A 15798-nucleotide genomic window follows, 5' to 3' on the forward strand; every position below is an offset into this window, starting at 1 on the left:
ACCCCATCTCTACTAAAATACAAAAAAAAAAAAAAAAAAAAAAAAAAAAAAAAAATTAGCTGGGCGTGATGGCACGCACCTGTAGCCCCAGCTACTCGGGAGGCTGAGGCAGGGGAATTGCTTGAACCCAGGAGGCAGAGGTTGCAGTGAGCAGAGATCGCGCCATTGCACTCCAGCCTGGAGACAGAGTAAGAATCCGTCCATATATATATATACACACACACACAAACACACATATATATCTTCTCAAACCTACCGAAAAATTTGGCAACTCCAAGCCCCCTGCGCTTAACAGTTTTTGACAATAAAACTATACCATAAAAAAAGGGTCTTTGCTATCCACAGGTCTACTGTAATGTTTGCTTTTTCTTTCTTTCTTTCTTCCTTTCTTTCTTTCTTTCTTTCTTTCTTTCTTTCTTTCTTTCTTTCTTTCTTTCTTTCTTTCTTTCTTTCTTTCTTTCTTTCTTTCTTTTTTTTGGTTTCACTTTGCTTCACATTGGGTGTGGTCTTTGATCTAGTACATGAGCAAGGGCTCTCATGTATACCTGGGTTGCCAGGCATCCTCTTTGGTCTCAGAGGTTTCAACCATTTAAGATGGCACACTGTCCACTTGCACCACTGAATGCGGACAGGTGTGCTGGGGACCATGTAGAGACCCACCTTAGTGCTTCTTACATGGTGATCTTCTCCAGAGAACAGATTCTGCTGGGGACTTTCTGTGGACAATCTCACTGAATCTTTATAAATTTTTTTTTTTTTTTTGAAATGCAGTCTTGCTCTGTCGCCCAGGCTGGAGTGCACTGGCGCCATCTCGGCTCACTGCAACCTCCCTCTCCCGGGTACAAGTGATTCTCCTGCCTTAGCCTCCCACGTAGCTGAGATTACAGGCAAGTGCCACCATGCTGGGCTAATTTTTGTATTTTTAGTAGAGATAGGGTCTTGCTATGTTGGCCAGGCTAGTCTCGAACTCCCGACTGCAAGTGATCCACTTGCCTTGGCCTCCCAAAGTGTTGGGATTACAGGCGTGACCCACCATGCCTGGCCCAGCATGTCTTCTTTTTATTCCCACTTTACAGATGAAGACACTGAGGACTAGAGGAGGTGAAATGACTTGCCTGTACTTATAAAGCTGGTTAATAGTGGAGCCTAGATTAAGACTATATCTGTCTGACTCCAGATTTAATTACTACACTACAATGAGCATTTCTGGTTTTGTTTTGTTTTGTTTTAATGGGGATGTGGTTCACAGAGAAAAAGAACATAAAAATCATACTTAGTTCCATGTTTCTGTGTCTCAAAGTACTTCAGACTACTTTAAAAGTCTAAAGCAGTGCAGTTCCCAACACAGTGGCAATGGACCCTGTGAAAATAGTTGAATGTAGCACAGAATGTATTCCCTGCTGAAGCCCAAAAGTTTGCATGTCATTTCCGTTTAAGTGGGGGCGCCCCGTTCTGACAGCTTGCTAGAGCACACTGTTTGCATTTTGTGGTCATTTGCTAATCATCAAGTAACAGAGGCAGTAATATTTTATCCTTTGTTTATTTTCTCTTTACCTAGAAATAAAAATTATTGGGTATTTCCAACATTCCCACCCTCCCCGTTAGATAGAAGGCAGAAGTCACATGATTATAAAAATGGAACTAAGTTAGATAATTTATGACCAGACTATTACAGGTAGATCAGAAATGTACTCGAGTCTTTTTCATTTATAGGAAAATGCTGAAAATGTTCAGTTGAAGTTTGGGACAAACATATTATTTTGCAAATTATCATGAAATATATAATAAAAACATTATTTATTTTTAGCTACAGCATAATTCTCAGTTATTTTTTGCTCCATGAGTGCATTTTTATCATCTAGATATTTTTGACACGATAAGGATCCTTTCAGTGTTGCAAATTTTTGCCTCAGCCAACACACGGAATTATTTCCTGGGCTACTGAGTTATAAGCAGCTGTATTTATTCATTCATTTATTCCTTCATGCACCAAATAAAGGGCCAATTCAATGCTGGGTCCTGTGGTAGACGCTGAAGGTATCATGGTGAACGGGACAAGGTCTTGGTCCTCAAGAAGCTCACAGTGTAGTAGGGAAAACTTCAACCATGATAAGTGCTGTGACGCACTTGCTAAGTGCAGGGTGCAGTAGGGGAGAGAAATGGGTCTTGTAAGAAGAGAAAACAGTATTCCAGGGCCCTAAGGTAGGAAAGCATTTGTAACCTTGCTTAGAGGAACTGAGGGCTAGAACTTAATAGACCGAGAGAGGTGGCAGCAGGAGATGAAATATATTATTTTGGTCTTTATTACAAGATTCATAAGAAGCAGGGGACTGGCTGTGCATGGAGAATGGATGGAAGGGAGCAAGAGTGGAGGCAGGGAATCTAGGAGGCTGTCGTACTATTCCAGAAGAGAGATGGTGATAGTTGGGACTGGGATAGCAATAGTAGAGATAGAAAGAAGTAGATTAACTCAAGGACTACTTAAGAGATAGGGTTGATGAGTATAGGCTGGAGGGATTGAACATGGGGGTGATGAGAGTGAAGTCAAGCCAATTTCTGACTTGAAAAACAGGGTAGATGAAGACACCATTCACTGGAATGAGAAACATTGAACACAGGTCCCATTGTGTGGGGGGAAAAATTAAGAGTTCTGTTGGAATGTATTAGGTTTGAGGACTAGGCCCACCCTTTGGAGATGCAGGCAAATTCTAGGAGACAGTTGAGAACAAAAAGCATGGCATTAGTGGCTCGAAGGTGCTGCTAAGTTCAAACCATGAACCCAGGGAGATAACCAACAGTGAGCATGTAGGACTTACCCAGTAAAGATGAACACTCCACTCTGGGTATCTTACATGAAAAATTCCTCTATTAGAGGTGACAAGAAATGGCTCCATTGACTTCAGTGGAAGACTAGGGGACCAATACTTCGCCTCAGATTTTCCCAGCTCCATTTCCTCTTGCCTAAGTGGAACCACCTAGACAGCTATTAATAAGCTATGCCACTACTTCTCATTTAAGGACCCCCTCCAGCCTCACTTGGCTGTGATTAATTAAAAAATGTTCTATCAATCTCCTGCAACTTTTTCAGAAGAAGCTGGAAATAAAGACCTAGATTGCTTTTCACTGAATAGGCTAGCACATCATCCATCAAAGGCTGTCACAGACTTCCAGAAACCGTGCTGCCACCAAGATATTTTATAATATAAGTAGCTTGAGAACAAAGTTTATGAAAACATCACAAAGGTTGGGGAAATTCCCTCCAAGTGCTTCCTCTTTTCCCAACCTGACTGGGAGCTTTAGGTACTCAAACAACAACGATAATGTTAAGAGGTCTTTATTATTCAAAAAATAAATAACAAGATAATTACAAGTTCACTCTGGAAACAATGGAGACTGCAGGTAGATACAATAGATTTCCTTTAAATACAGTCATTTCGTGATGAGGAGTGGGCAGGCTCAGGGCTGTACTCCCTACTCCTCACCCCCATCTATAGTGGTAGAGATAGGGACAGGGTGGAAAGAAGAGAACTGACTAGCAACGGCCTGACTGTGTGTGTGTGTGTGTGTTAGAAAGAGGGATTGAGAAGAGAGACTGGGGGAGAGAAAAGACTAACAGAGGGAGACAGAGAGATTGAGAAAGAGAGATTGGAAGAAAGAGGTTGAGAGAGAGAGAGAGAGAGAGAGAGAGACTGAAAGAGAGAGATGGAGAGAGAGAGATGGAAAGAGAATGAATAACTGTCCGAGTGGGTGGCAGGGTGGGGTTTTTCGGTTCTCCGCTGTGTTAGACGTTCTAAAGTTTGGCCCCCTCCAGCAAGGCCACAGGAACCCAGAGTCAACCATAACTGAATGTGAGCTGAGGCTACCCATTTCCCTTCTGCATCTTCACTGATAAATCAAATGCATTATCCATGGAAAGACACTGCACGCAAAGAAACAAAACTGAACTTGGCAAATTATCTGCTGTTTACTCAGAATTCAACCTGTGCATAATGGCCTTGTCTTTTCATAGGACTCTCTGGATGTCTGCATCAGTGGGGTTGCTGCTTCAGATATATAAGCTCTTACGGAGCAGGGCCCGTTTTGGTTTCATGTGACCTGTAATTCACTTATTACAGTTCTACATGCCTTGGAGTGTATAATAAATAGCTCTCCATAAGGAGGATCCTAGGGTTATAAATAGGCAGTTAACAGGGGGTGGGCTTAACTGCTGTGCTGTATTATGAAGACTGCCAGCGTCAGCTCCACCACAGCCTGCAAGGTGATACTGTTCAGAGTTTGAGTAAGCCAAAGGACGTGAAGCCAGTGCCGTGGCTCACTTGGCTTGGATCAGTCACATTGACAAACACCGAAGCACCTGGTTGCAATTCAAATACTCCTCCCAAGTGAATGGATTGTTGCCCGCAAGGTTTGGTGGAACTGTGGGTATTTGCAGCTCTGAGTAAGATTCTCTCGAATCTACCAGGGGACTTTAGGCAGAGGCTGGCTATAAATGGAGCTTGACTCGAAGCTTCCCGATTGGAACAGAAGGTGACTTGGGCATAGATATAATAAAGTCCTTGTCTTTTAACGGTCAGCTGTTTCCCATTTTCCAGGGTTACCAAGTTGTTGCTCATGGTGTAGTATCCTTTTTCAGCCCACTGTAGTACTGTTACAAAGAGAGGAAAAGTTTGTGGTGAGGTGAAGCAGAGCATGGTTCACATTCTGACAAAAAATATAGTTTAATGTTGGATACTGGCTTTGTATAGGAATGGATTCTCAAGGCCCCTTCCATGGGCTTCAGAGTCAGACAGAGCCATGTTCCAATCCAGGCTCTATTTAAGCTTGGGCAAGCCTCTAAATCTCCCTGAGTTTCAGTTCCTCATCTGCAACACTGGGCTCATATTGGAGCATATTTCAGAGACTTATGAAGATTAAATAAAGTAAGAGATCACAGTGAGTTTCTTTCTCTTGTTAGAGTTCTTATAGCCAATTTGCCTTGAACTTAAGAAGGCACAAATGATTTCAAAATTTGACATCATAAATTATACATACCAAGTTACTCAGACCAAATGTTTACTAATATTACCATGAATACCTTACTTGCCTTGAATTTTACAAAGTCAAAGAGTTGTCAGTCTACCTAGCTCAGCCTCAGCACAGAGAAAAGACCCCATTTCTTCCTACCTGATCATGCTGTTGCAAACCTGATCTGCCTCCCCCAGCAAGGACTAAAATTAGGCAAGGAAGTATGAAAATAAACTGTGTGCTCATTTCACGGTATGTTTTGATCTCCCATTGTAGTGGGCGCCACCAACTTGAAAGTACCAGTATTCTTGTGGCTAAGCCAGAGTACCCACCAACAGTGTGCCATTTTCTCGGCTGAGATGTTGAGTGGGTTCAAAGAAGTGTGTGCACCCGGCTTCAAATCTCAGCTCCCACAGAAAGCTAGACTGACTGATGGGGGTGAGGGGTGAGGAAAAGTGAAAGTAGTGATGTGTTTGCTTCCTTGAGCTTTTAAAAAAATAATTCGTATTCAATAGTCTTAGGTCTATCAGGGCACAAGATCCCACGTGCTGAGACTCACCCTTTACTAATAGAGAGACATCCTAAAATGCCTGACAGATCTGGGCCCTCCAGACCACTCCAGAAACAATGCTTCATTAGAATGTTTGCCCTTTTGAACCATTTTATTGAGAAAAAAAGGGCAGGTTCTCAAACTTTTAGTTCAGTAAGTTTACTTTGGTACGTCCTCACCTAATTTTAGTACTTGCTATGGGATGTAGGGCAAGATTTTAGCAGTATGGCTAGGTAGGAAGAAGAAATTTGGGACTGGGGTGAGGGTGGAATGTTACTGTCTTCCCACCTGATCCACTGGAAATCTATTGTGATGCAGACTGTAAGATATTGTAGGACTGATATCCATTATGAGCCTTTTGGGAGAATCTGAGCTCTATGAAATATATCCAAGAGCAAGGGTTTAGATACAGGTGAAAAAAGACCAGTGGGAAGCTATTCTTCTAGGAGATTGCTCTGTTGTTGTCATCTGATCCAGAAGAGAGAAGGGGTACTTGACAAAATTATTAAATATTGTGTAACTAACTGGTATTAATGAGGGGCTTTATGTCACTCTTTTGACATCTAAGCCATGGTGAAGTAAACTAAGTAGTGTCACCTTACAGCTACTTTCGGCCACATTAGCTGATTTGATACTCAAAGTCACCCTGTAAAGTAGGTGAAGTAGAAAACTGCCGCATAGGTAAAGGGTCTTGCTCAAGGTCACCCAGCAAGCGGTGGTCATGGTCCTTGAATCCCAGCATTCAAAAACTCCCTATTCAGTGCTCTTACTTTGGTACCATGATCCACGATAATGATAACTGTCCATGTGTTACACTTACTGGGAAGCCCAAGCCACTTCAGAGATGAAGTGGTGTCTTTTCTGTCTCTCTGTCTCTCTTTCTCTCTCTGTCACACACATACACACATGCACACACACACGTACTATTTAGAACTCCATTCCGGAGTAATGGAGTAACAGAATTTTCAAAAAATTCTGTTGAATTTTTGAAAGACTCCTCTGACGCTCTTGCCTTTATGTTGATGGGGGACTTTATGTTAGTGTGCATGTTTCCATCCATTTATCAGATACGACATATTCTCCGGCACCAGTTATTGCAAGGTGAACATTTGGGAAAAAATATCTAAAGGCTAGAATGGAGGCAGAACGTATGTGGAAATAAAATCTTTCAGAGTTGAAAAGATCACAATATGTCGTCTGTTGTTACTTCATTGGAAAATCTAACGTCTTGGGACCTATTGATCTTTACAGAATGATTTTACCTTTAATTTCCCTGAGGTTGGCCTCAGTGAGGCTAAGCTTAATCATACAGGGATTGACAGATGGCAGGAAATACCCCACGAGGCCCATTTCCACACAGTGAAGAGGGGTTAGGAGGAGGGATGCTCCCAGTCAGGAGGTCACTACCTGCCATTTCTTCTATGTTGTCAGAATAATGGTCCCTCCACCCACCCAGTAATTCATCATTTAGAATCAGCCACTGAACAAGAACATAATGAGAACATCGAGATTGCACTCCACCTCCTTTTGTCCCTCTAAGTCCCATCTGTGCATTTGAACTCACTTTGAAGACAAAGAAAGGAATAGGAGAAGTGTAGGGGTAGGTTTGTAAATTGGGTCCCAGGAGAAAAGAGGAGTTTAACCATTAGGTAACATGACTTTGGCATCCCAGCCTTTCCCCGTGGGTGGCTACCACTCAGATGCTGTGTGACTTACCAGATGTTGTTTTACTACTGGCCTCACTTATGACATGTGCCGCAATTTGAGGATTCTGATCACCTGAAATGAAACCAAAAACAAACTGTCAGGCTAAAATAATGCAAAAACTGCCCACAAAACTATTCGGTTCAGTTGTACAACTGTGTAATAGAGACTGTGCAAAAATAGATTATGTAAAAGGAAAGATAAAATGATCTGAAATCTCTCCCACTGAAGGAAAAGTTGGTTTCTAATATCTGAGTAATTGAATTGGCTGTTTCCATTGATCTCATTCTCCTAATAGTTGATCAATACTCGATTCCATTTTGCATAGATTGACACAGGCTAAAAACGCTGGTCTTCATTAAACATACTGTGAATGTTGCTTTTAGGAACAACTCCATACACTGGGGATTTTAGTGGGCTCCAAAGTCTGTACGCTTAGTAAGATTCTTATGGTTTCTGATTTGGTCAAGCAACTGGCCAAACTATTGAATCTATCTTTCATTATTTCTTGTGTTAAAGCCCTGCTCCCTAATGAGATGTCCCAATCTTCTAAGGGCAGAGGCTGTGTGGAAGTTTCTTTTTGTCCAGTATGAGCCTGATGTTGGGCAATAAATGTTGAGTTAAATTGCATGACTTAAATGACAAGTTTGTTTAATGTTATAATTTTCCTGAAGACTTCTAGACAGCATCTGCATAAACTGTTTCCTCAGATTTCTCTGTAATTAACAGACAGCATGGTACTATTACTCAACATATCTTGCAGTCATTCTGAAGATAAAACCTTCATGGAAGTCAGATGACCATTTAGTATCCAGAACAACAGTTAAGGCAAGTTCTGAGTACTCTCTTTGCCTCAGAAAATAGTATCTCTATCTCTGTGTGTATGTATGTTTTTGCGTGTATTAAGTTTGCAGACGCCATGACATCGTGTTCACCCACTTTGTGATATAATATTCTCTCTAACAACACCAGCTCTTTCCCATAATCTGCTGCTGAAGTTACGTCAGGCATTATTGTATTGGTTGGCGGAACCAAATTCTAAAAGAACACGAAAAAGTTAGTGTGTCCATGAAAAGGAGGTGTGTGGCAAAGGAAAGGGCCTGGAAAGGGTCATAGGAGAAACAGTGGAAGACATCAGGGATCTTCAGCCTGGAGAAGAAAAAGCTCAATCAAGGCTTGGTGGCCATGATTGCTGTCTTCCATATCTGGACAGCTGCTGGGTAGGAGAGCAATTATACTTTGTTTACTATGGCCTCAAAGAGCAGAACTGGGACCAGTGAGTGGAGATTATAGGAACAAAGTTTGACTTGAAGAGGAAAGACTTCTCTCGAGTAGTATAGTAATCTTAGTATTATTAGAGCCATTCAAAGATGGATCAGGCTGCCTTATGAGGTGGAAGGTGCCTCATTCCTAGACATGTTTGATCAGAGGCTGGATGGTCAGTGCTATTGTGAAGGAGATTTTTGTTGTGGGGATGGTGGTGGATTTGAGAACTGTCAAGGTCTCTTCCAACCCTGAGATATTCAGGATGCTCTGACTTTAAGAACAGGGCAAATAATAGAACACTGTGACATTGTCACTCCTTGATCCCAGGGGCTCCACCGGCCACTGTGCCCCATGAAAAACTGTTATCAGTGAGTGATGAATGCCACTGTTACCAAATGATGACTTTCCTGTCTTCTCATTCCACTGTAGGTGGTACCAGGCTATATGGTTGCTTCTATTAAGGTACTGAACATAATGGGATTTCTTCAGATTTGGTATCATTGGCATTAAAGGAACATATCCTTTCTTCATAAATATATATGTACAAAGTCTTTCCAAATCACAGGGACCAGAGAATGTGTCAATTTGACAATTGTGTTCCTGTTTTATTTCCAGGGCTAAAAGTTCCCTGATGCAACAACACTGGGTTGTTCAATATGATCAGCCTAAAGCTTCCTTTTAGTTTTTAGGCATTCATAGAAATTAATAAATAGCAAACCTACCTTTTTGCATTTCAAAGCTGTTTTCTTTCTTCTTCTCCTCTTTGTTTAGCATTATATCCTAAAATAAGAATCATTGCAAAAGGTCATTTTGACAGGGGTTCTGCTGTGGGGTTTTAAAGTTATCATTCGTTTTGCATCTGTCATTACTCTGTTGTCTGTTTCTGGTGAGGATTATAATACACACTCGGATCCTGTCATTAATTCCATCCTGCCAATTCGGAGTCCATGGATCTGACAGGCGAGCCGACAACCCAGAAAGACAGGGAAGAATCTGGAAGTAAAATCCAGGCCTTATTATCTCCATTCCAGTGTTCTCTCCAGACCAGAGGCTGTGATCCTGACCCTTCCTATGACCCCAACCTCCTTGGCTTTGACAGATATTGACAAATAATGTTGAATGGGGAGATGATTCTACCCTGGGAACTGGCGTATGGAATGTTATTAAACATAAAGCATGGTGTGTATCTATTAGAATAAATTTGGTCTGAAATCCTGTAGGAAAAGATAATAGTAAGTTTGACCTTGGGAGAGAAATGCCAGGCTATGAAAAGACCCTCAGACATTTTTAATTTTTCTATCCCTTTCAATGGACTGAAGAGATTCTCTTGTTGATAGGTGAACTGTATTTATTTAGAATAATCAGCATTTAGGAAACACAGGTCATCTCCCAATGGTGCTGATGTTCAAAGGCAAATGCAACACTTCTTAAAAGGTTTCTTTTCACTTATAAACTGAAGGAAGCCTACAGGTATTTAAAGAAGCTAACAAGAACTTCCATCAACATAGGTTGGAAGATAATAAAGGCTATTGCTGCCATTTTAAAGAGACCGAACAAAAGGCCTGGAGGGCTTAACTGGTCAGTATGAGGTCACCCAAAGAAGCTGAGGTTTTGTGGAAACTGTGAGATGACATTCATAGGCTGGGCTTAGCTTATTCCATCTGTCTATCCTCTGAACACAAGGGAAGAAGACAGTAGTATTTTCACATCTTATGAAATCGTAGTCCTGTGCTCCTTCCCACTCCTGGAATCAGTTGTCTACAGGACCCTTCCTTTTCTTTCCTCCCCGAGAAGGAATTTGTGTTGTCACTGTTGAGTGCTGGCTGTAGGCTCAGCTCAGTTGCCAGATTTAAGGGCGTAGTTCACAGAGCCTCCAGGGGAACCTGAGCTTCAGAACACTCACATGGGCCCCAGAGCTTCAACTTTCCATTTGAGCTGAAGCGCAGCGCTATGAAGATGTGGTGACAGGAAAATGTTTGTGAGATCACAAGTAAACAAATGACTATTTAGTGTCTTTTCAAAAAGTAGAGTGTGGTGATCAAGGTTGAGATACTTTTAGGCTAAGTTGTTGCATTGGTGTTGAAGCCTGGCCAAGATGAAAACATGAAGTCAGCAAAGCTTGTGTTTCATGAGCCCAGCCTAGCCTTTCCGTGAACTTCCCCCAGCCACACTCCCCAGAGCCTTTGTTTTCTTGCTTCACTCCCCACCTCAACTGAAATACTTTTTAAAGTGGACTTTCAGAAAATCCAGAATGAGTTATTTCTCTCTTAGTGGGAGTTCCATGTGGCAGGTATGGACAGGTTGCCCTTTAACTTGATATATAAACGCTTTGACTCTCTCAAAGGCATCGCAGGCATTGGTGGGCAAATAATCCTGGAACTGAATATTCTAGCAGAGGTGGGGTGGGTTGTAAGTTTTAATATGAAATTATACTACTCAAAATAATACCTCTGCTTACCCTCACTTGAGCCCTGAATACCAAAATGACAGATTGGTGCTACCTGCCTCCAGAGATAATGAGTTCCTTGTCATTAGAGATGTTCAAACAAAGATTGGATGACCACTTAGTCAGGAGGTGGAGAGAAGCCTGAAGCTGTGGATTGAGAATTGGATCTGATGACTTCTAAGACCTCATCAAGCCCTAGGGTGATTCAAAGACCCCAAATTCAAACTTTAGGTTGCTTAGGTGCGGCCAGATTGTGGCCCGGAAAGAAAGCCTGCTAACATTAGCTGAGAAAATATGAATCCAATCTGGAGCTATTCTATAATTGGCCTATTGAGTTTTTTCAAAATCTAAAATATTGTTTTAGAGTAAGCAATTTGGGGGAAACTGTATTGGAAAGGGGATCCGTCATTGGGGGAGGATTGGGTAGCTGGAGGACTTTGTATCTACTCATTGTGCATAATCTTAGGTATGGGTGGTGTTGACCAGGGTTCCACACCTGTTGCAGTAGAGACAAGGGGCCTCCTTAGTTGTGTGTAAGGAGGAGATTCCTGGGGCCCTGGCTGACATGCCTGAGAAGATCTGCCTTTTAAGAATATGAAACATTGGAGCTGTCACTTTTTTCATACAAGCATAAGCAGGGAGGCCAAACTGACTGTTTTCCTTATTCCTATCCTTGGTAGCTGATTTTGGGAGCTTTACGTACATATCCAACCCGAAATATTGATGTGAGGAATTGACAATTCAACTGTAAAAGTCTCTGTAAGAAACGAGGGGGACTGACAAGCCACTCTCACTGCCATTGGAGGGAACTGAAGGCTTATCACATAATTATAGAATGTCAGAGCTAGTAGTGCCCTTACAGATAATCTGTCTTCTCATGTTATAGATGACAAAACTGAGGCCCAGAAAGGTGAAGTTATTTACTCAAAGTCACACAGCCAAGCACATTCAGTCTGTTATTTGGATTATTAACCATTGTTTTGAAAGTGCCTTTATTCACATTTAATCTCGTAACACCTTCCAATACTCTGTAATACTGGCCCAAATCCTCAAAGAACAGAAGAAACTCAAATCGTTTTCCTAGCTGGCCAGTCTTGCAAAGAAAGGGTTTAGGAGTTTCATCTAAAACCTAGATTAGTGTAAAGAACCTGAAAGTGAGCAGCGGATTTCAGCTGCATTCTGATCTCCATAGGTAACTCAGGAATAAGCTGTTAGAGTCTTCACTAATGAATTAAAATGACACCTCCGTGACAGTACAGGAGGGGAGGAATAAGATCAGAAATAAGATCTTAAACATTTTATGCCTGCATTAAATTACACATAATCTATATGTGAGAACTAATTCCTGTTGGTTTACCCAGGTACCCACCCATCTGGCCCAGAACTGTCGTCAATGTTGAGTGCTGCCTCCTAGAAATGACCCCTAAGTGAGCCGAGGCCCAAGGGTATTTGACTCAGTGTTCTGAGAGGGACATAGGCAGAAAGAAATCTTGATGTTCTGCCTCAGGAGAAGAGCCCCTAGACCCCATGTCTGTCACGATGGAATTAATGTAAAGGTTGTAAAAATTCTTGTTTTAGGTATCTGTTATAAGCCATAGTCACTGCAGTGACTTCATGCTGGCTACCAGCCTGGTGGGCTAAAAGTCTTTGAACCCTCTGTGCCTCTGGTCATGACCGGTCATAGAGTGGGTGGGCTTCATGAGCAAGTGATATTATATAGAACCTGGTTTGAGCGGCACTGAGAATGTCTATTATTTACTCCCCGCACCTCTCTTCCCAGTGAAAGGGAAAGATCTTACTGTCAGGACATCTAAAATTCCATCATCAGAGAAGCACCATAGACTGTTACCAGTCTTCAGGAGTCCCTTCACTTGTGGCCTGCTGCCACGGCAGCTGTCGATGGCTATTGCTTCCCTGGGAAATGGGGATCAGACCATGGGTCCCCAGTGGGAGAGCATCAAGGTTTGGATGGGGAGACACAGAAATGCAAAAACCAAGCTTGGTGGACTTTATCATTTTGCCTAGTGGTAGCTGCATATATGTAAGCTCACAAATATGTTTGACTGTGCCCCTAAGGGTGTATTTTCCCCAGAGAGTGTCTTTTTTATTTTTTTAACACACACACACACACACACACACACACCCATGTATGAGTGTATATATGCATGTGTGTGTGTGTGTCTGTGTCTGTAACCAATCTTTAAACATTGGCATTGTCAGTTTCCCAATCTAGAAAATGTAGTAGAACATTTCAATGACACTTTTACCAGCAACTAAGCTCCTTACCTTCACAAAGCCTTCAAACTGGCTTTTAATCTCCTCACAGTTCAGTAAGGATAAGGATCTTTCTCCTGTGTTGCATCTCTGTATCGTTTTCATGAATACAAAATCTTCATGAAGATTCCTTTCATCTTCTATCTATTTTGAAATAACAAGGATATGATAAATGTCATTCGGAAGGAGAATACAGCTAATGATATCTGTCTCTACATTCATTTCCATGGCATCAACAAGAGGAGGACTTTCAGGCATAAATGGGGAATAATAAGTTATTATATTGGCTGATTGCTATTTTGTATTTGCAGTTTAAAAATCTATAAAAGCCAGCAATTAAGATGTCACGTTATCAGAAACTCCAGGTAGAAATCAGAGCTATTCTACTAAATGTTCATTACAAAATGCATATTTTTTTCAACATACTATAGCAGCAATATTCTGTAATTGTCACATTTCTCATTGCTTCAGTAATGATTGGTCATTATAAACATCAGCCTAGAAAATAGTTTTCTGCAGAGCTAATTTGCCCACTTCATTTTAGTGTTTGTGATGCAGTGCTTTATAAAAAGAAGTTAATTTGCAATGTGTCAGTTAATGAATTCTAATTACATCTCTCTCCCTTTTAACTTTAGTATTTGTAGAAAACATTTGCATTTTTAAAGAAATCATCTTTTATCCTCAAAGTAACAAGATATTTTAGTTTCCAATGTCTTAGAATAATTAAATGTATAGAATTCACTTGCATTGTCAACTAATTTTGTACCATTTTCTTGCTTTAAGAGTAGATTTTTTAGATTCAAAACAAGATTCAGTTACTCTGGCAGCTTTTGCTGTCATTAAGAGCACATGTAAATAGTATGGTAAATATCAGTCCACCAAGGTCACTATTGCCCCTTTAGAAGCTAGGCCTATGTCCAGACATTTGACTGACAGAGCACATCAGGCCAAACACAAATAACCAACCAGACCAGAAGCCCCCTCGTTTTTCAGCAGTGAAACCTAAAATTTGGATAACCCAGTGGATGACTTCAGCCCTCACTATCTCACCTTATCCTGATAGAAAAATCTCATGACATTAATTCTAGGTCCAGATCCTAAGAGAAGACACTCAAGTATCCCTGATAAAGTGCAATCATCCAGATGCTTTCTAGCCACAGTTCCTGCATCCAGAATTTTAGGAACAGCCAGAAAACTAATCAACTTTCTCCTTTACATCTATGATTGGTGTTTTGTCAACACCAGCTAATTATACTCCTCAGTGGAAGTGAAAAAATTCATGAAAACAAAATAAATCCTGATGGTTTTCTTTTCCTAAGAATGCAAAACAGCCTACTAAGTTACTCTGCTCTTTTGTTCCTGCAAGTCTAACCATTTAAAAGTGTAAAACATCTCAGAGGGAAACTGAGCATCTTGCAACTACAATCAGTGTTTGCGAAGAATTACACAGAGAATGCTACTTTTACTAAAAGACTGCAAATTCTGGGACTTATCCGTCTATGTTAATCCGAAGCACTATGAAATTTTAGATCAAATTGACGCTCTTCTTGCCTAGCTGGAAATTTAAAAGAAAAAAGTTGTCTCCATAAAAAAATAGCTTACTTTTAAAGCAGAACTTTAGCAAATAATTATAGCTAGTGCGTACATAGTGCTTACTATGTATCAGACCCCCTTCTAAGCTCTTTACAAGGCTAAACTCACTTAATCTATGAAACGGACACCAATGCCATCCCCATTTCTCAGATGTGGAAACTGAGGCACTTGCCCCAGGATAACAGAGATGGCATGGGCAGAGCCAAGATTTGAACCCAGGCAGTCTGATTCCAGATCCCAAGATCCTAACCAGAGACAAGAATATGAGACTTCATCGCTAGGCAACAAACATTATGCCACAAGACCATTCTTCTATTTGGTTTCTACCATCATCCATCGTTTGGGTAGAACCAACCTATGAATTAGCAAGGACCCCAAATTTAGTTAATAAAGGCTTGTGGTTCATCTTACCTTGTCCAACCTTCTATGAAGATACACAGCAAAAAGTGCTGACCCAATCATCTGGGTGATAAGAAAAATAGTAAGTAAATACATAAAAATTTTCATTCTGACGGGCAGTCCAGTGGCCGCAGATCGGGGAGAAGGTTGGTTGTATGTTTCGATCATGCTGTGTTAAAGTTGAAATGGTATCTTCTGGCAGAGAAGGTGGCAGAGGCAGCATGAGAAGACTGTCAAAGTGGCCACCTTACTCAGGATTAGTTAAGAGCACACAATCGTTGCAGCCCACACTTCCTGGAAAATGTGCTTCGTAGTCTTCTCTCCCAGCAAAAATGTTACGTAAAGGTTTCTTTCTTTTTTTTTTTTTTTTAAATTATACCCATATCATTCACTTCCAGGCTTTCCTTTTTGTTAGTAAAGAAGAAACAAGTTTCTTCTTCCATATATTCATTCTTGCCTTGAAATGTCATAGACTTCTTAACAGACAATGGCAGTATTTTCCTATCACTGTCTAACTTTTTGGGTTCACCAGTTTCAAGGAAAGTGACAAATTCATCCACCA

At 41.1% G+C, this 15798-nt stretch overlaps 1 protein-coding gene across 1 annotated transcript; it reads right to left on the bottom strand.

The window, feature by feature from the left end:
* Positions 1–3318: 3318 nt before the first annotated feature.
* On the bottom strand, positions 3319–15575 carry CD40LG (CD40 ligand). The gene is made up of 5 exons (XM_010389102.2): positions 15249–15575; positions 13257–13388; positions 9247–9304; positions 7271–7333; positions 3319–4645 (listed from the first exon to the last, which is right to left on the bottom strand). Exons 1-5 carry the CDS (start codon positions 15402–15404, stop codon positions 4269–4271), a joined length of 786 nt encoding a protein of 261 aa, XP_010387404.1. The 5' UTR covers positions 15405–15575; the 3' UTR covers positions 3319–4268.
* Between the last annotated feature and the right edge of the window lie 223 nt (positions 15576–15798).

This window comes from Rhinopithecus roxellana, chromosome 7 (assembly GCF_007565055.1).
Source record: "Rhinopithecus roxellana isolate Shanxi Qingling chromosome 7, ASM756505v1, whole genome shotgun sequence".
In the NCBI taxonomy this organism is placed as follows: Eukaryota; Metazoa; Chordata; class Mammalia; order Primates; family Cercopithecidae; genus Rhinopithecus; species Rhinopithecus roxellana.